The sequence below is a fragment of the Mollisia scopiformis genome, assembly GCF_001500285.1.
Source record: "Mollisia scopiformis unplaced genomic scaffold LY89scaffold_14, whole genome shotgun sequence".
Classification (NCBI taxonomy): domain Eukaryota; kingdom Fungi; phylum Ascomycota; class Leotiomycetes; order Helotiales; family Mollisiaceae; genus Mollisia; species Mollisia scopiformis.
Genome location: NW_017263594.1, coordinates 349,067 through 374,642, shown reverse-complemented (window position 1 = coordinate 374,642; position 25,576 = coordinate 349,067). Strand labels below are relative to the sequence as shown.

The window sequence follows — 25,576 nt, the reverse complement described above, 5'->3', positions numbered from 1 at the left end:
GCCTAGCCTAGCCAGTGAAGAGACAATGGAGTATGATAGTCAATGCAATGAAACATGGTCACGGGCAACGAGGAGTCTGAAGACACAGTACGTGGTCGCAACTGCAGTGTCATATCTCATCATTCTTATTCCATTGCTGGCAACGCCAATATCCACCTAGTACCCATATTTACAGAATTGGTATCATGCTTTCGCCGAACTCTTACTTTGTTCCCTCGCCGATTGTCTGACCGGTGCCTTCTTCTTGGTAGAAGGTACATACACATCATTAAAATTCATAGTCATGCCCAAAAATCTCATATCTTGATCGTGCTGCAATAGCAAATCACCCAACAACACACACACTTTTGACTTGAAATGCTTCCCCAAAGCCTGTAATCTTTCTTGCAGAACAGGGAATTCGTCGACAATAGACTCGTCTGAGCCCAAAGCTGGTGTAGAATCAGGAAGATGGCGTGGTCCACGTCGAGTAGTAGCTGGCGTATTGATCGATAGGCCGTCATCATCGTCCCGTCGGCCTTGAGAGTCGCTGCGTACGTCTGCACCTTGCCGTTTGGTGAAATCAGATACGGCCCAGCTATACAATCCATCTACTGCATCCCGATAGCTTAGCATCAGCCTCAAAATGTCGCCTAGTTGGACCATGAAGGTATTCTCATCCGTTTCCTTTTTCTTCTTCGCACCAAGGAGACCTTTGTGAGTGATTGCGTTCAAAAATTTAGTGTGCGCTTTTATGATATCGTCCAATGTGCATCCTTCCTTTTTAATAGCAGTCTGAAGTTCCTCCCATGATGTTTGGATGACCTCGAACAAGATATAGAACTGAAGCTGTCCAATGAAGTGAATCATCTCAGCAAGTACGCCTCTTGTGAGCTTCCAAGCCTTGGTGACGTTTTCATCTTCTCCTTGAAGTACACCTCTTGACCCAGTCATACACTTCCGCCAAGTCGAAGCTAAAGCAAATTCGACACGCTTTATTCGCCACAAGAAGTTGAAGACTTTAAGATATTGTCGATTACCCCACTCGGTCACCACAACGTCTACCGGGGCATCGATTTTATACTCCAACGTGAAGCAGTCCCAACCAATGTCTCCATGTGACAATTGAAGCATTCTAGCATCCAAGCGGCGAAGAACTTCAGGGGAATCGTACTGGGCGTTCGACCCTCGAATAGCGTGTTCAAGCTGTGCTGTAAGAGTGTGGCGGTATTGTGCGCCAGCTGGTCGGTCCAGGTTGGAGGATAGTGATTCCATTAGAAGTGCAATGAAATCGCCTTGACCCAGAAGGATATAATTTCTCAGCGCTTTCAAATGCTCGAATAGGTGGAATTTCTCAGACATAAGATGGATGAGACGAGCCATGGTGGTTTTGTAAGCCTCGTCAATCCAGGTTTCGAGGGTTGCAGTGTCTCCATATCTCAACTCTTTTGACGCAGCCTTTGAGTATTCTTCAACCCACTGAGAATCACCGCATCCATAACGAATGAAGTTCAGAGATTTTCCGATTAGAAAGACCTTCTGGGCGAAATCTTGTGTGATGATACTGGGGACCATATCCTCATTTAGCTTGTACTTATCCTCCCAGACACTACTTGCCACTCCGCGATGCCTGCCGTCCGTAGTGTCATTGATTGCAAGGGGATCTTGCTCTGACACAAAGAACTCATGGTATGGATCCAACAGTTCCCCATCATAGATCCACTGCCGTAGCATATCGTAGAATGGGCGGGTGACGTGAACAAGAAGTCGCTCAGCAAATGCCCCAACCATTGGATCACCATGAGATGAAGAGAAGCCATGGATGAGAGAGATCAGTTGTCCTCCTTTTTTACTCTTAGATTCCTCGCTGATCAGACTCATCAATCGAAGACCCATCGTTGCCTCACGAGTCCAGACAACGCATCTCTTCAGAGTGACTCCAGCTTTTCCAATGCCACCTCTTGGTTCTGTCTCGTCAAGGGAAGCCAAAGCTCGTCGAATCTGACCCTCTAAAGTAGCTACCAAGCCAAGATACGATCTTAATTCGCCGCCGATAGCGGCTCGTAAGCTCTGACCTAGCAGCCCACCACCTGGAGATTGAGTGAAGGTTGCCAGACCTCGGTAAAGTAAAGATGGCTCCGCCAGAGTGTGAAGAATAGAAACAATGGGTACGGGTAAGGTCGACGGTAGCTTCAGCGTTGATTCCGAGGAGAATGGAAGATGGCTAGATGACAAGCCTTGGAGGGTGAAAGGTAGGTCTCTTAACAGGGCCGTCTCGGGTGGATCAATCTCGACGTAGTTTTCTGACAGAAGGGCTGTCTTGAGAGCGACGTTCTCACGCTGTGCAGCCACTGATTTTGCAAAGGCTTGCTCTTCGTCTTTCCTGTCCCGCTGCCCACCTTCTCGTTCTGGGAGTCTTTTCAGACCCTCGGGCGCAAATGAATCTGCAGGCGTCTCCTCCTTTCTCCTCGATCCATAACTAGGTGAGCCTGGTATCACATCCTCAATATTTCTCCGTCCCCGAACATTCTTCACTGGACTCTTGAAGGGACTCGTCAAAATCGGTGGTGTTCTCTGTTGCTGGTCGCTGAGTTGATATAGGAAGTACAGAACAGCCCATTTCTGTGTGATGACGGGGATGGAGAGGAGTCGGCTGTAGAGGTGTGTGAACCGTAGAGCTTTGTCAGGGCTCGGGTTTGTTTGTATTAATCGTTTCTTAATCAGGTCTGAAGCTTGGTTGACATCTGCGACGACAGCTGGGGCAGTCGAACTAAAAGATAGAAGTTTTCAGCATGTGCTTGCAAATCAGAGGGGTGATCTAGTACTTCTCCAAGCTCTCTCTCACAAAATCCAAAGCATCATTTTCTCTTTCCTCTGCAGCAGCGGGATCCTCTCCGGGGATCTCAACCATAAGCCGTCGCACTAGGGAATTGATGCCATTATTGACACGTTGACTGCGTGAAGACATATTGACATTGTCCTAGTCAAGGTAGAAGATTCCTTGTGTTTTATGAGTTTATGAGTATAAATTCATTTACTGTTGTGGCAGACGCGTTGTGATTTGGTTCATAACGCGCCAGACCGCACCCCAGCAATACGGCGTAACCGAAGGCAAGGAGAGATCATTCAACGACAACGCTCTGCGCGCTGCGAAAAGGACGATTTTTAATTATCAACCACAACGCCACATTATCTCCAATCATCGCCAAACTTCGTCGCCGACTTTGATTAGGGTTGATAAACATATGGCTTGGTTGAAAAAAGACAGTATCGCGATGTAAAAGCCGCCTCAGGCGCGACGATTTCACAATGCCCGACATCGAGCCATCATTATTGTCTCGGCCCTCCATCTCTACAACTCCTATATTACCTCCAAAGACCATAAGTGCATCTGCGCCAAGCGCTCCGAAAGTTTCCAAGTCCTACAATGTGCCTGCGCGGATTGACCTCGAGCCGCTCTATACGGCACTCAAAAGTGCCATAGGCGAGCACTGGGCGACGTATAAAGAGTCCATCAGTCTCTTTGTAATGGGTTCGTACTTATTATAGTCCTGGCGCATATGTTGCGACCAACTATTTTGCCCTCATAGATGATCCCAATGGCTAATGATATCTCATTGTATAGGCCAGTTGAACCAAGTCGAACTATCAGCCAGAATCGACCCCTTCCTCGTAACTCCATCGGGCGAGCTGGAACATTTACACAATCAGTTGATATCTGCAATATATGGCAATGTCACCCGAGAGATGCCAGATGCGGGCGTGGCGAGCTGGGTGAGCGCAAATGATAAGCCGACAACAGGGGCTGGCAGCAAACCTGTCAGTGGAGATGCTGCAGAACAGAGACTTAAGACGGAAGTAATGCAACTTCCTAGTCGAGATCGAAGGCGCCTGAAAGACCTAAGTCAAAATGATGTAGGAAACTATTTTCCAAAGTGGGTTATTATCCTGCTAACTTAATCTCAGTTTGATCCGCAAGACCCATTCGCTACCTTATGGGGTGAGCGTCGCCAACAAATTAAAACAAAACTTGCAGATGCTGTCCCTGCAAGTGCTGGCGGTTTAAACAAAACGAGTAGGCTCCCCTATGCTTCATATTGAAGCCTAATGCTAAGCGACGATCTAGACTGGGATCTTGAGATCCGGAAACGATATATTCAATCTCTGGCATCAGAGTCTGGAGAATTTCCAGACACATCTACCATAGAGACTCGCATGTTGCCTATATGCTACGAAACTGGACTGGTTTCTGGTCATGCACCAGATGCAGCGCATTTCATGTCCGTGGCTACGGAGACATTTGTCAAAGAAGTCCTATCCTCTATTTTCAGTAAAACTCGCAGCAATGGCCCCGGTACAAGTGGGAGTGCTGGTACTGGTGGTGGAGCTAGCTGGGTACAGACACATAAGTATCGAACCCAGCTAGAGAGAGAGGAAGAGTCATCGTTGCGAGGCGAGGTTCAGAGAGACAAGAGTGGACTGCTGCCTATTGAAGCCAAAGCTGCGAGTGAGCGTGGTCCCCTCGGCATGGCTGATGTTCGAACTGCCTTGGAGCTAGGCGATTGTGGTCTTGGTCAGATGCCAATGATGGTCCAACAAATCATGCTTGGGTACCGAGAAGGTGAAGTTGAAGCATGGGACGATTATTCCTACCCCGACTCGCATGTCAGAATTGTTGGTGAAGATGCAGACGGTGATATTGAAATGGGTGGCGTTAATGGCACGAATGGTATAAACGGCCATACGTATGATAGGGATAACGAAGATTGGGGCTGGGAAGGTTGTGAAGGTGAAGATAAATCTACTTTGGACAGTTTGCTGGACTCTTGTCTAGCTATTTGATTGTCTAGGAGACTAGGGGAGGAGCATGGAAGGTGTTCGCGTTGCATTTTTTCCACGTTACATAACGGCTTTGCATGGTGTCTTGGGATATACAGTGCTATTTATTTACTGTACAAAAAGACATGGGAGGAAAGGCGTTCAAGGATAGGGGCCTTTGTACTTGGACGATACCCCATCGTGGCTGCCGAGCCACTGCTGATAACCACAAAATTATACATAAGTACATTTAAAAATTCTGACAGATTCTCGACTTGTTTTGGTGAGGTCCATTTTCAGTGAGACTTTTGTTCCTGATTCTTGTTGACTTTCCACATTGGCCGAGGGGTATTTCGCCAAGCGATTGTCACAGCCTCGCGGGAGCTGCCCCGCCATGTTTTATGTCCACTCAGCCTACGCAACTTGCAACACGTCAGAAGGCGTAGATATTACACTCATTCTGCAGAAATTCAGTTTCTTTCGTCCTTCAAGTCTCCTCCAAAATGTCGATCGCCATAAATAAGATTTTTGCAGCAACTCCTAGCACAGAGCGTGGCAGGCCAACACAACTCTCTGCAGACTCCAAAGGAGAGCGCATCGCCTATGCAGCACGTAGTCCCAATGTCCAAGATGAGCACAGCTATTAACAATCTCATTAGTCTGGCAAGTCCATATTCGTCCGATCAATCGACGACCCCTCCATCAGCAAGCAATACACCGGACATACAGCACAAACCTCGGTCGCAAGATTCTCCCCCTCGGGTTTCTATGTCGCATCTGGAGATGTTTCTGGCGCAGTCAAGGTTTGGGATTCTGTAGAAGCTGTTAATACAAAGGGTACAACTGTTCGAGTCTGCAAATCAAAGGCTGGTGACTGATTCGGACAGGGGATTACCACATTATATCTGGCAGGATTAATGACCTTGCGTGGGACGGAGATTCTCAACGCATTATCGCTGTTGGAGATGGACGAGAGCGATTCGGACATTGCATAACGGCAGATAGCGGAAACTCGGTGGGAGAAATCAGCGGTCACTCTTCGATCATCAACTCCGTCTCGATCCGCCAGCAAAGACCCCTTCGAGCCGCTACAGGTGCAGATGACAATTCCATGGTGTTTCTTCATGGCGCCCCTTTTAAATTTAATAGCAAGGTTGCGGGCATCCATAAGGGATACGTCAACGGTGTAGCGTTCAGTCCGGACGGAAATCAACTGGTCACTGTGGGCGCTGATCGAAGGATCCAGCTCTACGATGGCAAGACTGGAGAGGCTACAAAGCAGATTGGCGAGGGAGAACACACGGGGAGCATATTCGCTGTATCTTGGGCACAGGACTCGAAGCGATTTGCTACCTGTAGCGCCGACCAGACGGTCAAACTCTGGGATGTAGAAGCTGGAAAGGCTCTTCAGACCTGGAGATTTGGCGGTGAAGGTAATGTCAGCATTCCAGACCATCAAGTAGGAGTCGTATGGCCAGCCGGAAGAAGTGACGGGATGGTGATAAGCTTGAACTTGGCCGGCGATCTAAGCTATCTGGTTGAAGGAAGCCAGAAACCGACTAAGATTGTTCAGGGGCACAACAAGAGTATCACTGCTCTTGGTTCAAGCCACGAGAGTAAATACCAGACTCTATGGACCGGTAGCTTTGATGGCAGAGTTTGTGCTTGGGATGTCGCAACAGGCATTGGTTCTGTAGTAGAAGGAGAGTGCCACAAGAACCAGGTCACAGCATTCCAAACAACTTCGGAGAGAGCTTACAGTGTTGGGTGGGATGACACACTTCGTATTGCAGATGTGTCACAAAAGACTTTCCTTGGAGATACCGTCAAACTATCAGCCCAACCTAAAGGACTTGCCTCAGCCGAAGGTCGACTCTTCGCTGCGACAGTTTCCGGAATCGACATTTTCGTGAAAGATGACCTCGTGGGTACGTTGCCTACGAAAGACTTCACGCCCACAGCTATTGCAGCACATGGTTCATTGGTTGCTGTCGGTACCGATTCCAATGTGGTCCAAATATATACTGTCGACAGCAGCCACAAGCTGAGTCCGAAGGAGACGCTCACAAAGTCCACTGCACAGATCACAGCCTTAGCATTCTCGCCTAATGGTTCACTCCTTGCTGTTGGCAACTCTTCTGGCAAGATTGTTGCATATGAGACTAGTTCTTGGGAAGTTAAGACCGACAGGTGGTCAGCACATACATCTCGAGTCACCTCTCTTGCGTGGAATGAGGACAGCACCCTTGCCGTCAGTGGTTCTCTCGACACCAATGCTCACGTCTGGAGTTTGAAGTCGCCTGGCAAGAGAATAAAAGCACCGAATGCACACAAAGACGGAGTGAATGGTGTCGCATTTCTTGATGGGGGGAAGAAAATCGCCAGTACAGGAGCAGACATAACTTTGAAGATTTGGGATGTCTCGGATATTGAGTAGATACAGTAGAATAAAATACCGCAATCTGATATATGAGCATTCTCAAGTCGCGGGACTTAAGAAAGTAAGCCTATTGACCATCTATTTACATGTGGTTTCACAATGCATGCATGACGTCCATGTGCCTCGCCTCGTGCCCACGAGCTCCACATGCGCTAGAAACGGGAGCTACAATGGAACAGGTCTAGATCCAGTGAGACCTGGGGAAGCCCAATTGTCAATGTTCAACACAACTTGCAGCTAGCAGGTCTCACAAACACACAACAAAACAAACCATGAAAAAGCCACAATGAGCTCACCATCGACTGCAGATGGCCCAGCTTCTCCATCTAGTCGAAGATTCCCTGGAGTGTCGAAACGCAGCGTAAGAGAGCTCCAAAGATGCGCGAACCAAGCAGCTAATATGAACGCTCTACAGAGGCTGAGAAATGGGACCTTCATCATTCCAGGCACGGGCGAACGTGTACGACGGCAGATCACTCTGCGGGGCGCGTCGAGCTTCGATGGCCCATCTCGATCCTTTTCTAGCGATTCCGAAAGTCCGATTCTGCCACTGAGACGAACATATTCGCAAGCGGGCACTTTTCGCACCGCGCTAGACAATACATATGATGCTTTGAGAGAGATATGGGACTGGCTGCGGACTCCTACTGCCAGAGACATTCTAAAATGCTCGCTGGCATACCTGCTGGGTAGCATGGGAACCTTTCTACCACCTCTTGCCAACTTTTTGGGTCATCAGGATGGGAAGCATATGGTTGCCACCATTACTGTCTACTTCCACCCTGCGAGGTCTGCGGGGTCGATGGAAGAGGCTGCTTTGTTGGGATTTGGTGCATTCCTATATGCGACCTTCATTGGGATCTCGAGTATGGCCACATCGACCTTCTTCGAAACACAGCTCCACCTTATAGAGCTTGGTTATGCACTAGTTCTGATTATATTCTGCGGCGGGGGCCTAGGATTTGTTGGTTGGTTCAAGCAAAGATTTAATGCTCCACTGGTCAGTGTAGCTTGCAGTTTGGCATCACTAGCCATCATTACGATTATTACGAAAGAGAATGCTGTTCAAGTTGGTGTATTCGAAAACGACAAGATTGTGCAGGTGATGAAGATGGTTATAATAGGTATTGCAGCTACTTCTGCTGTCAGTTTGCTGGTCTGGCCAGCCTGTGCTCGAACACAGCTTCGAGAGACGATGATCAAAACCACGGACTCGTTCGGAGACATGCTTACGATGATTACTCGAAGCTTTTTGAGCGGTTCGGAGACTGATCTAAGGTCCACCTCCTTCAACAATGCCCAAAGCAAGTACAGGTCGGTGTTTACACAACTAACAAAGAATTTGAAAGAGGCGAAGTTTGAGCATTATCTACTCGGAAGAGAACAAGAGTACAGAGTCGAGGCAAATCTTGTACATTGTATGCAGAGACTCGCTCAATCTATTGGCGGATTGAGAAGTGCTGCAACAACTCAGTTCTCACTCCTGAGAGAAGGGGCAGCTACCGGCAACGCTACACCTATGACAGGGTTACGCATGTTCCCACAACAAGTTCTGCCCACTAATTCGATGAGGCAAGACCGGTTCGCGGTCCTCACTGCCATTGAGGAAGCTTCTGAAGAAGGCAGTGGAGCTGAGGATCAGCAAGCTGATCAAGACCTGCCTCGCCCGCCCAAACGCGAGGGAACAGATATGAGCCTAGGCAGCACTACTATGCCGACAGTCAGAACACCGTCCGAAATATTTTCACGATTCATTATGCACCTTGGACCGTCCATGAAGTCATTGGCGTATACACTTTCACAGATTTTGCAGGAGTTGCCGTTTAGCGAAGGTCCGGATTACGAAATTATGATTAATGACCATTTCAAAACAAGTCTCACAGAGGCGTTGTAAGTATTCACGCTATTTGTGAAGCGTCTCATTGGTACTGACAACATTTCAGACAGTTATATAGTGAGGCTCGAGCTGATGCGCTCAAGCAGTTGTACAAAAGCAAAGAGTTAGATCGAGAAAGACCAGAGAGCATCGAAGCCGACTTCGAGGAGGTTGCTGCAAGTTGCGGTCATTTCAGTTTCTCACTTCAGACTTTTGCAAATGAGATGCAAAACTTCCTGTCAATATTAGAAGAGCTGAAGGAGGCTACCGAGAATCGAGATCAACGCTCATGGTCTTGGCTTCGATTTTGGCAGAAGTCCAAAGCTCAGATGACCCAAAGACCAAATGATGATCCGGAGCAAGAAGCTCTGGTGGATCAGAATCAAGAAGTAGAGGTGCCGAAAGACCTCCCAGATCTTGTCTTAGAGAGGCGAGAAATAAGGAATTTGCAACAACCAGATTACGATCCACTGGACAACCTCTATCGAAAAGTCTTCAAAGTAATTCGTTTCCTTGAAAGAGATGATCGTAAGCCATCCAAGCTCGTGATGTATGTCTCGCTCACCTGTCTTTAGTACGATTTGCCTGTAAGGTCGGAATAGGAGCATCTCTGTATGCTCTATTTGCATTCATTCCCTGGACTAGACCTTTTTACCAACATTGGCGAGGAGAGTGGGGTCTATTGTCCTATATGCTTGTTTGTGCCATGACGATTGGAGCGTCGAACACTACAGGATGGTCTCGATTTATTGGTACTGTGATTGGTGCCGTAATTGCCATTATAGTGTGGGCCATCTGCCAAGGCAATCCTTTCGCTCTAGCATTCTGTGGATGGCTTGTTAGCTTGCCTTGTTTCTACATCATCATTGCGAAGGGAAATGGTCCTTTTGGTCGTTTCATCATGTTGACATACAATCTCTCCTGCTTGTATGCGTACAGTTTGTCTGTCAAGGACAACAGCGAGAATGATGACGATGAAGGTGGAGTTACTCCGATCATTGGTGAAATTGCTTTGCACAGAGTGGTGGCTGTCTTAGCTGGTGTACTATGGGGTCTCATCATCACAAGAGTAATCTGGCCTATCTCCGCCAGGCACAAATTCAAGGACGGTCTATCTTTGCTCTTGCTTAGAATGGGGTTGATATGGAAAAGAGATCCTTTGGCTACTCTTCTCGAAGGAGAGTCTCAAAACGAGTACATGAACTTGAGAGAGGAGTTTGCCTTGCAACGTTACGGTATGTGTACACCAAACCAACTTTCACAGCATACTAACACACGACAGTCCTCCGCCTCGACAACCTCCGCAGCGCAGCAACCCACGAATTCGAGCTCCGCGGCCCCTTCCCCGCTAAGCAATTCGGCCGCATAATGGATTCAACCAACAAAATGCTCGACTCCTTCCACGCCATGAACGTGGTCGTACAAAAGAACCTCAATGCTACTGAAGGCGAAACCGCCCTTCTAAAATGCACAGCCGAAGAACGCGCCCAACTCTGCGCCCGCATCAGCCATCTATTTCAAGGTCCTTCCCCTCTCCTTTCTTCCCCTGCCTTCCCTTTCCTTAGCTAATCAAATGAAACTTCGTGTAGTCCTAGCCAGCTCCCTCAAACTCGAATACCCCCTCTCCGACACCGTCCCGTCGACCTCTAACCCGCGCGACCGCCTCCTAGCCAAGATCTTCCAGTACCGGAAAGACGCCGCCGTAGCAGCGGGGCTCGACGACGATGACGACACGGTGGTCGCCAAAGATGAAGATTATGAGATGCTTTATGCGTATATCCTCGTCACGGGCCAGTTGTCGGAGGAGATTGGGAAGGTGGAGAGGATTGTTGAGGAGTTGTATGGGGTTATGGATGAGGATATGTTGAAGTTGCAGTGAAAACGAGGAGGAGGGGGTTGTAGGATATGTATGTTTTGATGATGGATGGATGGATGGGAGGGAGGGAAATTTGTAATAAAAGCAAGGGAAGGGCTGGCGTGGTTATGGATGGGTATAGGTTTGTATGGTTACCTATGAGACAGAGAGGCGTTGCACAAAAAGAAATAGTGCTCAGGCTTTCAACGAATCATGAAGTCAAAATTTGATTTACTTGCACAGACTCAGAGAGAAAACAGTCTTTCGGTCCATGATCACTGATCTGCTTGTGTTAGTAATCTTAAGCCAACCTCTTCACGTAAACAAGACACTGGATTTGACTTTATTCTTTTTGTTCATTCATCTGTCTAAAAGACAAATAGCCTCCATCATAATGATCGATAGAGACCAACATGCAACAGCATAAAGCCATCCATGTTCAGCAGCCTTTCCCCGGCTGTATCTTCATTTGCCATGATATCTACAATAATCTCAACCCTCGTTCCCAGCCCTGTCCCTCCTACGCAAGCATACTCATTCTCCGACATTATTCCATACAAACAAATCCCTGCCCAAATTAACTTTCGAAAAAGCTCTAATAGCAAGGACCCGTGATATGCTGAACGATTGATGCTGATGACTTTCCCGTCTGAGACCAATGTAACTCTTACAATAACTTTTCCTATCAAATGCAACCAGTCAAGCAATCAAGCGCAAGCAAATGTTGTTGTCGTGAAGAGAAGAATAGCTGGCTCCAAACAATTCGACCCATGGTCTATCGTTCCGTAATCGTAACTCATAAAAGCGTAAAGGGGATGTCTCGCCCTGGGAATTATGTATAGCAAACATGCAGAAGCACAAAGGCTTCAAAGTCTAATAGTGTTGGGGATGGGTTGGTCGTTGAGGCCGGTAGTGGTCGACCGCCATATCCATTCGGGGCCGACTGAGAGATCGTGAATCGAAAGAGGAATCCAACCCTCGTCAGTCCTATCCAGGTATGGTAATGTTTCTGAGCAAGATCTCAGGCAAATCAGACATCCATCATCTCAGCATCGTCAGCCAAGAGTTCATCTGCTGGTCCCCAGTCGCCTTCGAATACAGTGGCACCGGCTCTCCGACGAGGCTCAACCCACTGAAGACCACCTGCAGCCAGGATTTGACCAACATTTGGTCGCATACCCGGAACTGGCTGGAGCATTGCACGAACCAAATTGTCCATAGACCATTCGTGTTGGCTATTCTTCATGAATGCTGGTGCCTTGTGGAGCTCACCTCTTCTCAATGTGCCGAAGAGGTTGGCAGGGTCGTGAGAATGAGTCTTGCTTCCAGCGTTTCGTCTGCGGCTGCTCAGAGTTGGAGATCCAAAGCTTACATCAAAGTCGTCACTGAAGGTGGTGTCCATGGAGTCGCCCTCGTCAATGACCATGCCAGTTGCATCTCTTGGTAGGACACTCTCGCTAATCCAGGTAAGACTGGGAGCATCGCTAGGATCACCAGAACGGAGTTTGGCCCAGCTAGGACCATTTTCGGGGAGAGCAACGTTGCCAGCAATCTCAACCATGATCATACCGAAAGAGAAAATGTCGGCTGGCTTATCTAGGATACCTTTCAAGATCTCGGGAGCGATGTACTCGCGATCACCTTCTCCGTCATGGTTGGGTGGTGCTGGCCAGGTACAGGCAAGTCCAAAGTCTGCGATCTTCAACACACCCTCAAACGTGATGAGAATGTTTGCAGGTTTCAAATCCAAATGAATGAATCCTGAATCGTGAATGTGCTGCAATCCCTAGAGTACTAATTAGCCCTGCTCATAGTCAAGAACAAAACATATGTCAACTTACCTTAGCCAGTTCCAAGGCGATCTTCCAGATCCGGAAGTCGTCCAAACGTCCTCGACGTCCCACTCGTTCGAGGAACAGGTCCAAGCTACCTTCTTCACAATACTCAGTTTGAATGTAAAGATGGTTGTTGGCCTCCCAGTTGTCAAGGAAAGATACGACATAATCAGATTTGCCAAGTGCTTTAAGCACATTGACTTCCTGCAGTTTCCTCTGACGGTCCCTGATGCCTGCATAAGGCTGTAGTGTCTTCTTGACTGCAAAAACTCGTTCCAAAGTAGAGGCTGGTGATTGCGATTGGGGTGTAGTGGTCGAGCTCGGGAAAAAGAGTTGGTTTGGGTTGGTGGTTGGGATGATTTTCGTCACTCGGTAGACCTGGGAGAATTCTCCACTGCCGACCAGTTCTACCCTTTCGAACCTGGAGAGAAGAGCATCGTCTACATCGGCAGCTGCAAAATTGCTGATTGGAGTTGTACTGAGTCGTCGATCTGCAATTTTCGAAAACTGGTCTCGACCTGCTGTCGGCGTGGCGGGTGGCGGCATGGAAGCACCTTTCGCAGCCTGGCCATCTCGAGGGTTTGAGATAGTCAGACCACTAGGATCAGGAGGTACCATGTTGTCTTGAGGCGTATGGGGAGAGAGCCTCTCAAAGAAATCTACACGCTCCAATGGACTGGCTGGAGCCACGTGAGAGATTTTAGCAAAGCCGGGCTTGCTTGAAGGGGTTTGGATTTGGAAGAGAGATGCAGATGCGAGATTTAGCATCAGCGGCGTAGAAGCCTGATAATTCTTTGCACGCTGATTCCGTAATCTGCTGAATGGCACTGCCGGATCTGTAGACTTCTGGTTCCGAACATGTGCAACAGTGGGAGACTCGTACGGATCAGGTGATCCATCGTGTTCCTCTGTTTCTGCAATGGGACTCGAATTACTGAATGGGTTTAACTTACTGCTAGTTCTTTGAGCCTTCTTCGTCAGTCCCAGGCCAACAGCTGAAACAGAAGGCGGGAAACTCCTGTGGTGACTAGGACTTCCACTGTACTGTTGCTGTACCAGAGCCTGCTTTGTTGGAGTTGGTGGTAGGTCGTATTCTCCATTAGATTGGCTGTCTCCTTTGGCATCAGGAGATCCTCCAAGTTCATCTCCGTCAATGCTCAAGAAGCTACCACGTCTCGTAAGACCACGACCCGGGAATGCTCCACCAAAAACGCTGCTTCCGTTACCGAAAGTGCCCTGAGCAGGCGTGTTTCCGTGAAGATTGAATGGAGTGGATGGGGTACCAAACGAGTGTCGAACATGTCTAGCTTTGACAAGAGCGCTTCCTGGCATGGGTGCAGCAGGATAGGTAGCAAATACATTGGTCTGCTTCTTGCAAGGCGTGTCTGGAACAGCTTTGCCACGAGTCACTCGAGGTTCCTCTGGATTCTTGTTCATCTTTGATATCAAACCAGTAGATGCAAAGGCAGCAGGGTGTGGCTTAACATTCTTGTAATTTTGAGGCGTTGCGAAGGTCTCCTCATCACGGGAATACAAGTCTGCCGCAAATGGTCTCAAGGCACCCACGGGCATTGACTTGGAAAAGTCGATCTTGGGTCTGGTCTTCTCACCGAAATGGACCGGAACGTGAGTTGGCGAGTCGTCTGCAATGCTGCCACTCGATGACGAGGTAGTCATGGTTCGCGACAAGGGATGAGGCTGGTGTGCAGGTGGATTCATAACATGAGCGGATGGGTTTGGAAGGCTGGCCTGACTGGAGAAGGGGCTGTCTCGTGGCATCGGCGGCATGAACTGGTCCAAGGACAGTCGTGGCCGATTCTTCGTTTGAACAGGTGTTGATACTTCAGGCACAGAATTGGCTAACTGCTGCGCAGCAAGTGCTTGTGCAGCTGCTCTTCGACCCCAAGATGTCTTCTCGCCATGTCGTTGCTGGAGTGTCGATTTGCGCAATGATGAAGATCTTCTTGGCATTGAAGTAAAAGCTAGCGGGTTGTCTGATGTGATTGATGCTGTCGATAGTTCGTACTCATGATTAGAGTCGTCATGGATGTCGAAATTAGATGATGGTGCTGGACCATGATCAAACACGTTGAAGTCCTGACCGAAGCTCGCAGATCCGTGGAGAGATCTCCTCTTGGCAACTGGGCTTCCAAGGCTCGCCTGATCTAGGTTCATAATCGCATCACTTCGCTTCAGAGGACTCGAAGTCGAAGAGCCCGTTGGAGTGTCGCAAGCACCGTCGCCTCCAAGTCTCGACAGAGCATAATTAAGAGGCCCCGAAGTTTCCATCTTTCCAACTCGCTCAAAGCTCTTGCGTTCGACTGGGCTTCTGCTATTCTCTTGTCCACCAGCGGATCCTTGGGATGAGTTTGGGAAGCTATTGCCGGTATCGGAGGTCTGGCTCAGAGCCCGCTTCATAGGACTTTTGGGTGATGTTCGAGTACGAGAAGAAGGCCGAGGAGGGGCAGACTTTGAAGTGCGGGTCGAAGATCGAAGTGCTAATTTTGCGCTTGGAGGAAAAGGCACAGCCAACGGAGAAGGAGTATGAGGGGCGTTTGCCGGTGTACTAACGGAGAGGGCAGGCTGCGAGGAATGGCGTTTCGGAGGCGATGGTGAAAGAGGCGATTTTGGTGAGGAGCTTGGGGACTTGGTAACAAGTCTGAACTTCGATGGAGATCGTGAAAGTGATCGCCTAATAGTTCTCGCGATAGCCGTAGCATCGACGTGATGTGGATGTGTCGGCGACGGCAATGTGAGAGTCCCACCACCACTATTGGAGTACGACATGATATAGGTTGGAATGCGGGCAGCGCTCGCCTATAGTGTTCGACTCAAAGGGATATCGGGTATTTATCGATCCTGCAACATAGATGTGGTGCCGCAGCAAGATATTTGAGGTCTCCTTATATCGCCACTGGATGTACTGGAGGTATGGAAAGCTGGAAATCGACCTTGGTCGGTATCTTTCCTCTCGGCGCAGATCGAGCTCTCCTTCAAGAATCAGGGTCTGAATCAGTCGCGTGAGGAGGAATAGAACGCGGTGGGAATGTTGGAATATCGAAAGTGGAGGAATGCTGAGGCGGTCAATGACTGAATGAGTGACTGAGTGGCGGTGACTCGATAATGGAAGTCAATGTCACGCGACGGAGGTAATCATGACAGGAGTTGTCGATCGTGGTGTCCAAGAGCAGCAACGGATACCAGCGCGCAACCAAGGGATATCTTTCGATGAGTTGCCAGTGTTGTGTTGAATAGAGTCGAGTCGACGATGGAGATGTGAATGCGATGCGACGAAACGAAAGTTGGGGAATTGGATGAAAGAACTTTACAGGGCGTGCGGTGCGGTAGCAGCAGTTGGCGACTTGGACTTTGCGGTGGAGCCTTCGACGACGCGTCCTTAGCGTTGTTGATGTTTCTTCGTTTCCGGAAGTCGCGCTTGCCGAAAGGGGTATCGCGTTGGCCGATATCAGACGACCCGAGTTAACGATATTGACTGGAGTAGAAGATACTGAGTGAGAGCCGCAGATGTCGATGTCTTCTCACGAGGCGGTGGTCGACGATAGAGAAAGAATAAATGTGGAAGAGATCCGTTCGTCCAAAGTTTGGAGTTTCATGGACTTTTCTTCATGCAGCGGGTTTTCTGTTTATTTGGATCGATGGGCAGCGGCCAATCAACACGTGTTCCAGCGTCCCCGGGCAGTCCAACGCCTGTCCATACCTGCAGCAGCCGTGGAAGTGGCTTTCGGATGCTCCCAGACACGTCCCCTAGTCACATCCAGGGTCTGAAGATCACGGCGCCGCTGCCGCGTCCAAGACCAGTCAAGAGCAGCAGAGATCAAAGGCCCAAAAACCAGCCGATGCGGCACTGTGGATACGACAGAGGTAGTCGAGGTAGTTCAAACGTTGAGGTCCCCCGTCCCTGACCGGAGTCCCTTGAACGATGATGCACGCACTTGCCACGTCGTGCTTCCTTCTGGTGCAAGATGTTCCTCGTCAGCAGAGGGGCAAAGGTGGCGATCTATCTCTATCTCTATCTGTCTCTCTCTATCTTCGCATCCTTCTTCTTTTTCTTCTCTTTGTTGACATCCTCACACGGATCAAAACAACAACAACAATAACAATAAAGCCCAGCAGCCACTTTCGTATTTGTTTTCCCCGATCCCAGCCCGGGAAATGGGGAGCAGGGGTCATCTCCCCACTTGGATATTATTGGGATCTGGCAAAAGGGGTATTGGGTAATCTTGGGTGCGATTTCACGCATGACTTCATTTCTCGAGAGATTCGAAGAGCCCGTGGCCAATTTCGAGAACAATCAACAAATTCCCCCCCTTTCCATTCAATTTCTATCTCTCCTCCTCCCCCTTCCACCACTTCCGATTCCCGAGCCTATCCTTCCATCCGATCCGGCTCCAGGCGTTCAGGCCAAGAAGGGTCCTATAGTAAGACACTGATTCCATACCACTGCAAAAGTGTTACGCAGAACCGATATCGATATGCCCGGGAACGCGGACAGCTATCAGAAACAGACTTTGTTCTATATCGAGCCTGGAGAATGCAATAATACGACCACTATGATCCCTTGATGTCAGAACCTTTGCGATTTTGAACTCCGAGTAACACAGGCGGCGCTGCTGTTCGGTGGAATCTTTCTCCAACTTTTCTTCGGATGGTTTTCCTTTGTTTTGGTGTCACCATCTCACGACATAAGGCTCGAAGGATCAAACAAACGTTCGCTCTCGCATCGACGAGTAAGCAAACATTCGCTTTTAGAGTGAGCTGCAGATGCAGCTGACTGTGTTGATCTAGAGCCTCGAACTTGAGCCTCGATCTTCAATCTGCCTCGAGATGGCGCACAATGTCTCGTATTGCTTAGATTCCGTAACCTGACACCAATATATTCTTTTTTTTTTCTCAATTCCTTCGAGTCTGGATCTACAACATATTATCATGTGTGCTATGCTGTTCGGGTACCCAGAATCCGTACGTGAAAATCTCTACCTATTCTGGTTATGATATTGGCTTCATGTTTCATGACAGCGATCCCCCACACTTTTCATCCCTCGCCGTTCATCTCAGGAGCTTAAACAGCTTCACATGCAAGATCAGATTGGTCAAAATACCTACTGGTACATAACACGTGCATCTATATCACGTGTTTCTCCCATCACACCATCTTTGACACAACCACCCTTCAAACTCCCGCTTCGTCCTGTCTCGTTTCAACCTCACTCTCAACCTATGTCCAAACATCAGCCCTCATCATAACATCTCGTTTCATTTCAAATCAAACCACCCTCACCTCCGATGCGACATAATTCCTTCTCCAAACACCAAACATGCAACAAAGATAAGCTCGTCCTTAATGTTTCACATGCAATAACACCGTTCCAGATATTGAGACTTGTGTCTTGAGAGTATGAAGTCATTCCAGGCTTTACTTCATTCCTTTACTTCAGTATTGAATGCTTGAGGCTGGTTTTGGTTTGGAGACTTGTGAGGCTCTTTGTGTGTTCAGATTGAGTTGGTTATTTTACAAGGGACAGCTAAGATGTTCGTTTCAGTGCTTTTGAGCTGCGAAAGTCCTGTGAGTTTGACGGACAATTCGAAACACAAGTACAGCTTAAATGTTCGTTTCAGTACTTTTGAGCTGCGAAAGTGCTGCAACTTTGACGGACAATTCAAGACCCAAGTGTTGAAAAGTATCAACCTCAAAATGAGAAGCGCATTTTTGAGAGTGAAGTCACTCATCGTAAGCGATTAAGTCAAGTTGACAGCAATTATTCTCATGACAACAACAGCACCTTAAAAGTAGCCTTCTCATCTCCTGAGAAACATTTCCACCTCTCCTCTACACTAGATCTCCCATGGGATGCGTCTTGGATACTGCTTTGTCCGGGCGAGATCCATAGGAGAAGATCAAGCTCGTTTCTTTACATTGAGAAAGTCTGCAGCCACGGAAGTCCTCACGTTTATATACGAAAGAAACCTTCACTACAAAGCTTCGTCTTGCTTTCGATTTTTACATTCACTCTCTTTGCCATTCGCTTTTCTCAATAGATGGATGTGAAGTGACTCGAAAAAAGAGGTGAATGCAAGAATCGAAAACAATTTATCTCCAAAGCTCCTCTCTGCGCAACGATAACTAGAGTAACTCTCTCCAAAAATAAACAAGCACAAAGACACGGATTCATCAATTACCTCGTCCAGAAGAGCCGGCGACGAGCGTCTTGAACTAGACATCATGCTCCTCGTATCTGATGATCGGCACTCAGGACAGATTTCGTGTTATTTCTTTGAAGTTTCGTCAACAATTTCTTTGCTGTCATTTGTCTTTTGCTGTCATTTCCCACTTGCTGCGACTAACTCCTGCATTTCGAACAACTGCGTTGCAAAAATTCCCCGCACCTATCTCATCACAAATAACCCACCCTCACTCACGTACCAAGCACTCTTGATACTCCCCTCAAGATCTTGTCTTCAATAAACAGGTGGACGGGAGACAGGGTAGTAGTATATATATCCCAGATCCATACTGCAATCATGACATCATTGAATGCATGCTTTCAGCTATTTCCATCTCAAAACCAAAATTCACTACCCAACTAAACATCCCTCAAACTCCAAATCACCAGCACAAACAAATTCACTGTTCGGCCAAACTTTTTTCAACCTCCGGCGAATTCACTTTTCAACTAAACCTACTATCTATAAAAAGCCTCAAAGACGGTCCTCTCCTCCGTTTTTTCTCTAAATTCAAAGAATCACGATGGCATGGTCTCCCACAGGCTCTGGCTCTGGTTGCTTAGCTCCAGTGTGATACCTGGCCGTGGAAAGAAGCTAGTTTTCTATTTCTGGGGATCTGGAGATGGTGGTTGTTTTTGATTTGCTTTGGTGATGGCTTGGGATCAATGACAGTGAAAGGATTGACGGTAGTGTTTGTATGGTGGGTGATAGTATATCAAGTGGTGATGATTGCTTCCATGTTTGTCTAGCGTGTGGGGCTTTAAAGTCTTAAAAGGAATCTGATAACTGGGGACAATGAGAAGGCGATCCCCTTAGATTTTTGGGTGTCGGTGTTGGCTTGAGAGTTTGTCTGACTTTGGAACCTCAAAAGCCTTCTGAAGGTTAAGGAAATTGAGAGGATATAATTTTTCCAGACATTACATGTTAATGTTGGGCTTTGCAATATTATTTTTCCTTAGTAAAAGTTGGATCCTGGCTAAACAAGACTTCACTATAAGCTTGTCTAGCTTGTTAAGATTATATTTCCAGGATAATGTCGAAGAGTATTTCCTTAACTTTATATATGTCTCAATATCTGCTGTCAGATCTAGACTTTTTCACATGAGAATGTTTAACTGGAGGCAAAAGTTTTTTTGGGCGCAAGAATCTCTGTCTTCTAGCTGAATATTGAGTCTTAGCGTTAATTTATTTTAATGTGTGTATTAATCACAGCTCTTTATTCCTCAGAAATCTCTATCTACTACATATTTTCAATTCAAGATTAATAAAGTGCCACAACATTACAAACATAGTCACGTGGCACTCGTTTTAATTTAACTCAAGTCATGACAGTTTTAGTTTGAGCTATTGGAGTGTGATTTTGGTTGCTGCTGCCAATCACTCCTCTGATGTTAGATCCTCGGAGGCTACATCAACGCAAACGAGACTTGGGTTGGATTTATACTCTAGTGCCATTGCTATTATTGCAGAAATCCAAATTTCCAGAGGATGTTTTTGAGTGCTACCGTTTTCTAAATAAAGTCTCGGGGATGAACGTTGACTTAGTCTATGCGTATCTTGTACAAATAGCATCACGTGGTACCCCTTTTCAAATCACGGGGAAATATGGCGCTCCCTCTTGTTCCATCCCATCGCTCCTCGTGAAAACATCTTCTCTAGCCTCTTCCGCCTTCTTCAAATTTCTCTTGTCGAGGAATGTAGTTCTTAGTACAATAGCGGGATTGTTGGAGGGAGAGTACGTGGTATTTGGCCTGGAAGTGGTACGCATGTGAACATCGTACGCAGAGATCCTCGATGGGAGGACTTTGAGTTCACCTATAGGAGCAAGAGTGGGAATTGGTTCGCGTATTTTTGGAAATGGGTCTAGTCTGACTGATGAAGTGGTTGAGAGAGATCCCGATGCAAAGGTTGATCTGACGTCGTATTTGCAGAAGGAGGCAGTACACGGGAAGGTGGATTGCGAGCTCATCATGAGTTGTGGTTTGATGTTTGAACAGAAATGGATATTTACTTCCTCTGGAAGACTTCAGAAAAAAAGATAATCAACAATTCCAAGCTGGACTTTGATCGTGACATGAAACTCCTGTAAGGTTGACCGACTTGTTACTAACAGAAGGCGAGAATCTCAAGCTCAGTTATTAGGAAGTTCTCTAGACGCTGGACGAGCAAGGTAGAGAACCTATGCATAAGACGTCCCGTCTTGTTGAGGCTATTAGACGACGTCGTCTAGCAGACCCTAAGATATGCTTCGTCTTCATCTCTGCATTCGCGCTTTGCAACTATGTTTCCTGCAAGAAGCTTGAGATACAAGGAAGCTGGACACTCTTATTCTAGGATGACCTTGTCGTCCTCAGAGCATAGACCGAAGGCCGAAGACCCGAATACTCCCTTGTTCGGCAACAACATAGTGATAATGCACTATGGTGATTGGTTCTCGCTGAATCGAACCTTTCCGTAACTTCCTGCATGCAGATCTACCGCGCGGCTTAGCTAATATGGATGCGAAAGTCCTAGTGGACAGCAGCCTGTCAAATCAGTCACCGCGCGCGCCAACTCAAATACACAGAGTGAACGCCAGAGATTCGATCACTTGAAATCTTTGTATTGTTAGGATTAGAAATGCGAGGTTGGGGTTGACGGATTAGGACTCATAGCCGATGGATTTAAAACGCGAAGGAACTGCCATATTTTACATGTTCCTTTCAAAGATCTCATATCTCGATCTCTTGAGCAATACTCAGGTTTTTGCCCAGTATAATTACCTAGTCAAACATGTCTTCAATTAACTTCAAATCATTAGAACGAATCGATGTTCATTGCCATGCCATCACTCCCAAGTATCGCGAGTATCTCATCCAGACCGGCCATGAAAATCCAGACGGGATGCCTTCAATTCCTGTAAGAAGAGTCTGAAAGCTCTACTTGATATCCAAATAACAAGCATCAGGAATGGACACCAGAACAACATATTTCCCTGATGAAAGAAACCAACATCACAACCTCAATCCTAAGCATCAGCACGCCAGGGACCTACCTCCAACCATTTAATTCGTCCCTCACAAAAGAAATAACCCGCACCACCAACATCGAGCTATCCGAAATCTGCGCCGCGCATCCTTCTCACTTCCGCTTCTTTGCCTCCTTGCCTTTGCCATCTGTCCCAGACTCCATAGCCGAAATCGATTATGCCTTCGACACACTCGGCGCCATTGGGTTCTGTGTACTCTCGAACGCCAACGGCGTGTACATGGGAGATCCAGCACTCGATCCCATTTTCGACAAATTGAACGAACGTAAAGCTATCTTGCACATGCATCCCACGTCCTGCAAAATTCTATCTCATGCCCACTCCCACACAACCGCTTCAGACTCGGAACCAGAAATGCAAATGACGGTCGTCAATCCACTGCGAATTCCATCCGGGCTGCTGGAATACATGTTTGACGAAACCAGGGCAGTAGTTAACCTCCTGCTTTCTGGGACCATAACTCGTTGTCCTGAGGCCAAGTTCATCATGTCGCACGCAGGATGCGTGTTACCTTATATTCTTGAGCGTGTAGCTGTAGCCATGCAAACTTTCTTCGGTGGTGGGGTCGATTCTTATGAGATGAGAAGACTGCTCAGAGAGAGGTTTTATTTTGATCTTGCGGGGCTGCCGTGGCCGGATATGTAGGTGTTGGGGAAAACCCATTTTCCATTTCCTTTCTCGAGACATTGTCTTATCCTTTTCCTGAAACAACAAAGATGGAAAATGCTAACGTCCCCTCCCCGTTACCTAGGATTCATGCTTTGTTGAGGATTGTAGGACCTGACAGGTTGCTTTATGGAAGTGACTATTGCTGGACGCCAACGGGTTTGGTCAAGACGTTGATTGAGAAGATGGATGAAGGTGCGGCTGATATTTGGGATGAGGATACTATCAAGGAGGTTTATGCGGGGAATGCGAAGAAGTTGTTTGGACTGTAGCGGTAGGAGTGTTATGGGATATGGGGAACTCACATGAAGAATATTTGATGAAGTATTATTTGACCATGAAATTGATCCTCAGGCGACTTGGTCAGCACGAGCGTGAGCCGATGGTAAGTGGCCATGAAGAACTCAACAGCATGGATGAATTTGCTGTTGACGCTGCACAAGTTTGATGGAAGATAATTTGAAGACATGTAGTGCGTAATTTTGGTTGTGGAAAATGAAATATGCTTGATTTCAAACAAGGTCAAGACGACCCAGTCGAGGTAGCAACATCGTTCGGTTCCTCCCTCATGCATGATAGTTATACTGCAAATAAATAAGGTTTATTTTACACCGCGGAGTCCCCAATTACCTAAGGAATACTTGCTACTCCGATTCCCAGAACGTCAAAACTCCCGACCAAAACAGCGGACAGTTTAATACATCAAATTAGTCATTGACTGTCAAGTAGCTGAGACATGGCCTAACCCCGAGGCACTCAGCTCTCTGCTCAGGGAAGCTACCTTGTGATTGACGCTGGCCTTTTCCCTCAAAATCATCACGGTTCCACGTTGCGCAATTTCGATCAGTTTCTCGTCAGCTTACATCCCTGCGCCAATCCAGCAACCAGGGACACCTAAAAAGGTGTCCCCAACACCATTCACACTAATGACATCTTCAGCTGTAACGACCTCGACCGGGAGAAAATCGCATATAAACACCGCCAATTTCGTCGCTTCCATTTTCATTTCGAGATAAAATATAAGGGCTAGCGTCTCGATCAGTAAGACGAGGGATCGTTAAGCTTCAATAGTTCCGTCAAAAACACAAGATTCTCTGTGAGATTATTGATATGAGGAGGTGCATAAATCTTGCTCTCGTGCAGTACTGCCTGGGGAACATCCTCTTCCATCCTTTTTTTCGTTTCTCTTTTTTCCCTTGGAAGAAGCTGCGTGGTCGGCGAATTTGACGTGCTAGCCTTTTGCATGATACGCGCGATACGCGCAAAACGCGCAATCTGCGCTGTAGGCGGATCAAACTCCTCGCGCAAGGATTATTCTTCAGAAAGGAGAATGACACATTCATTGCGTTGGACAGTCATACTTGAGTCGGCAGTCTCAACAACAACATGTTGTGTGGACTCGCTCTAACCATTGGACTACTTGTGTTTGCTCGTTACAACTCGATTCTTCATTTCGCTGCTCGTCAACCACCACTGCCCAAGAATGTCCTAGTGTTAGGGATTCTTCAGGTAGTACTAGATACACCCTTTAAGATGAGGGATAGTATGCTTTATATACTTGCAGTAACCCCTCAATGCTTTGCACAAGACCAAAAAACAGCGTAATTCCAATTGCTACCCAAAGCGCGTACCATTGATTTCCCTCTCGTCTATCATTCCACAACTGGGAAACGTTTTTGGGCTGGGATCCGTCAAAAGCTTCTTTCAGGATGACCAGCCGATCATGCCAAAACATGTATTTCTCGATCTGTCGATAGTCATCACGAAGATGGCCACATCTCAAGACACCCGGGTCAAGCTCCTCTGGATCATCCTGCTTGTAATACCATTTCTGGGTATCTCTGTCTCCTTGAGCGAACAATAGTGCGAGGGTACGAAGTGTTTCCTCGACAAATTCAGCAGGGAATAGTGAATTTCTATTGGGTTTGGGTTAGATTGGATCAGCTGAACAACTGCGAGTAACACTTACTTCTTTTGGCACTTCAAAAACGAAGCATGATGAAATATTGATACAGTCCTATCTTCGTACCTCAATCGAAGGTGATCCGCCAAATTTGTCGTCAATTCCACTCGAAACCCAGTCACTCGGTCTAAGTTACGAGCAGTGAAGGACGTCCCCAACTTGATCCCTTCATGGCTCAAAGTAACGTTTTCAGAAAATATGTCCCGCACAAAGTCCTGAATCGAGCCTTCGCTCCAGATGAGCCGTCTACGACCCGAGAATGCATTACGAAGCTCGCCGACGTCTAGCATGAGAGCGAGGCGCACGGCAAGGTCGATGGAGCTCTCGAACGTGTCTTCGGATTCTGTGGTACCGCCAGTGTTGTAATTCCCGACCAGATTCCGCAAAATCGTCTTTCTACAAGACCCATCTTGAAAGGAAGAAACAATGTCAAGTACTTGTTGATGAGTGTTGGCGGAAATTTTTCGCCCGTGAACGTGAAAGGCGATCCGGCATTGCTCTGTGTAGTATTGGAAGTAGGGACGGAGCGCCTCGTAGTCTTTTGTCTCCCAGAGGCTTTCGACGATTCCTTGTTGTGTGCTGGCTGGAATTGGATCCTCTAAAAGGGAGCCAGTCAACTGCATGATTGATGGATATCACGGAATATACAAGGAGAGGATTTTAAGAATGATTCTGTTTGTTTTGTGTTGGGGAAGATATATAATGAGGCGCCTCACCGGCAGCCTCATGATTTCCACTCTCCACATGGAGGTCTGAAGTTCTAGTCGCTGTTCGATCTTTCTCTGATCATTGGCAGATGATCAGGCTTTGCCGATAGATATCCCGTGAGGCACGAAGCGTATGGTTGTCGCAAGCTCCAGGTCGCATGTCTTC

The 25,576-nt window shown here is 47.5% G+C and overlaps 7 protein-coding genes across 7 annotated transcripts; 4 read left to right on the top strand and 3 right to left on the bottom strand.

The window, feature by feature from the left end:
- Positions 1-106: 106 nt before the first annotated feature.
- LY89DRAFT_647645 (uncharacterized protein) lies at positions 107-3,036 on the bottom strand. Its single transcript, XM_018211970.1, has 2 exons — positions 2,805-3,036; positions 107-2,749 (listed from the first exon to the last, which is right to left on the bottom strand). Exons 1-2 carry the CDS (start codon positions 2,945-2,947, stop codon positions 184-186), a joined length of 2,709 nt encoding a protein of 902 aa, XP_018070078.1. The 5' UTR covers positions 2,948-3,036; the 3' UTR covers positions 107-183.
- A 67-nt stretch (positions 3,037-3,103) lies between these two features.
- On the top strand, positions 3,104-5,061 carry LY89DRAFT_685672 (uncharacterized protein). The gene is made up of 4 exons (XM_018215127.1): positions 3,104-3,511; positions 3,605-3,894; positions 3,946-4,054; positions 4,106-5,061. Exons 1-4 carry the CDS (start codon positions 3,289-3,291, stop codon positions 4,819-4,821), a joined length of 1,338 nt encoding a protein of 445 aa, XP_018070077.1. The 5' UTR covers positions 3,104-3,288; the 3' UTR covers positions 4,822-5,061.
- LY89DRAFT_782995 (WD40 repeat-like protein) lies at positions 5,027-7,305 on the top strand. Its single transcript, XM_018222637.1, has 3 exons — positions 5,027-5,420; positions 5,457-5,634; positions 5,685-7,305. The coding sequence occupies exons 1-3, from the start codon at positions 5,301-5,303 to the stop codon at positions 7,232-7,234; spliced, it is 1,848 nt and encodes a 615-aa protein (XP_018070076.1). The 5' UTR covers positions 5,027-5,300; the 3' UTR covers positions 7,235-7,305.
- A 75-nt stretch (positions 7,306-7,380) lies between these two features.
- On the top strand, positions 7,381-11,228 carry LY89DRAFT_647637 (uncharacterized protein). Its single transcript, XM_018211969.1, has 6 exons — positions 7,381-7,598; positions 7,653-9,127; positions 9,181-9,641; positions 9,689-10,348; positions 10,396-10,635; positions 10,703-11,228. The coding sequence occupies exons 1-6, from the start codon at positions 7,524-7,526 to the stop codon at positions 10,990-10,992; spliced, it is 3,201 nt and encodes a 1,066-aa protein (XP_018070075.1). The 5' UTR covers positions 7,381-7,523; the 3' UTR covers positions 10,993-11,228.
- Positions 11,229-11,998: 770 nt separating this feature from the next.
- On the bottom strand, positions 11,999-15,590 carry LY89DRAFT_587047 (kinase-like protein; the record flags this gene model as incomplete). Its single annotated transcript, XM_018209401.1, has 3 exons — positions 11,999-12,754; positions 12,873-13,483; positions 13,604-15,590. The coding sequence occupies 3 exons, from the start codon at positions 15,588-15,590 to the stop codon at positions 11,999-12,001; spliced, it is 3,354 nt and encodes a 1,117-aa protein (XP_018070074.1).
- Positions 15,591-21,630: 6,040 nt separating this feature from the next.
- Positions 21,631-23,028, top strand: LY89DRAFT_719436 (amidohydrolase). The gene is made up of 3 exons (XM_018218495.1): positions 21,631-21,944; positions 21,994-22,715; positions 22,826-23,028. Exons 1-3 carry the CDS (start codon positions 21,819-21,821, stop codon positions 23,010-23,012), a joined length of 1,035 nt encoding a protein of 344 aa, XP_018070073.1. The 5' UTR covers positions 21,631-21,818; the 3' UTR covers positions 23,013-23,028.
- A 1,246-nt stretch (positions 23,029-24,274) lies between these two features.
- LY89DRAFT_564138 (uncharacterized protein) lies at positions 24,275-25,221 on the bottom strand (the record flags this gene model as incomplete). The annotated part of the gene is made up of 2 exons (XM_018208510.1): positions 24,275-24,656; positions 24,710-25,221. Coding segments are annotated over 2 exons (894 nt in total), but the record flags the coding sequence as incomplete, so codon positions are not given.
- Positions 25,222-25,576: the final 355 nt, after the last annotated feature.

Excerpts from the sequence above, each read along its gene's own strand:
- LY89DRAFT_647637 (XM_018211969.1), top strand. The coding sequence starts at position 7,524 with ATGAGCTCACCATCGACTGCAGATGGCCCAGCTTCTCCATCTAGTCGA. Across the intron at positions 9,128-9,180 it reads ACAAGTCTCACAGAGGCGTT|ACAGTTATATAGTGAGGCTC; the intron begins GTAAGTATTCAC and ends ACAACATTTCAG. Across the intron at positions 10,636-10,702 it reads CATCAGCCATCTATTTCAAG|TCCTAGCCAGCTCCCTCAAA; the intron begins GTCCTTCCCCTC and ends AACTTCGTGTAG.
- LY89DRAFT_685672 (XM_018215127.1), top strand. The coding sequence starts at position 3,289 with ATGCCCGACATCGAGCCATCATTATTGTCTCGGCCCTCCATCTCTACA. Across the intron at positions 3,895-3,945 it reads AAGACCTAAGTCAAAATGAT|TTTGATCCGCAAGACCCATT; the intron begins GTAGGAAACTAT and ends ACTTAATCTCAG. Across the intron at positions 4,055-4,105 it reads TGGCGGTTTAAACAAAACGA|ACTGGGATCTTGAGATCCGG; the intron begins GTAGGCTCCCCT and ends GCGACGATCTAG.
- LY89DRAFT_719436 (XM_018218495.1), top strand. The coding sequence starts at position 21,819 with ATGTCTTCAATTAACTTCAAATCATTAGAACGAATCGATGTTCATTGC. Across the intron at positions 21,945-21,993 it reads ACGGGATGCCTTCAATTCCT|GAATGGACACCAGAACAACA; the intron begins GTAAGAAGAGTC and ends AACAAGCATCAG. Across the intron at positions 22,716-22,825 it reads GGGCTGCCGTGGCCGGATAT|GATTCATGCTTTGTTGAGGA; the intron begins GTAGGTGTTGGG and ends CCCGTTACCTAG.
- LY89DRAFT_647645 (XM_018211970.1), bottom strand. The coding sequence starts at position 2,947 with ATGTCTTCACGCAGTCAACGTGTCAATAATGGCATCAATTCCCTAGTG. Across the intron at positions 2,750-2,804 it reads GTGAGAGAGAGCTTGGAGAA|TTCGACTGCCCCAGCTGTCG; the intron begins GTACTAGATCAC and ends TCTATCTTTTAG.
- LY89DRAFT_782995 (XM_018222637.1), top strand. The coding sequence starts at position 5,301 with ATGTCGATCGCCATAAATAAGATTTTTGCAGCAACTCCTAGCACAGAG. Across the intron at positions 5,421-5,456 it reads ATGCAGCACGTAGTCCCAAT|TCTGGCAAGTCCATATTCGT; the intron begins GTCCAAGATGAG and ends CAATCTCATTAG. Across the intron at positions 5,635-5,684 it reads AGAAGCTGTTAATACAAAGG|GGGATTACCACATTATATCT; the intron begins GTACAACTGTTC and ends TGATTCGGACAG.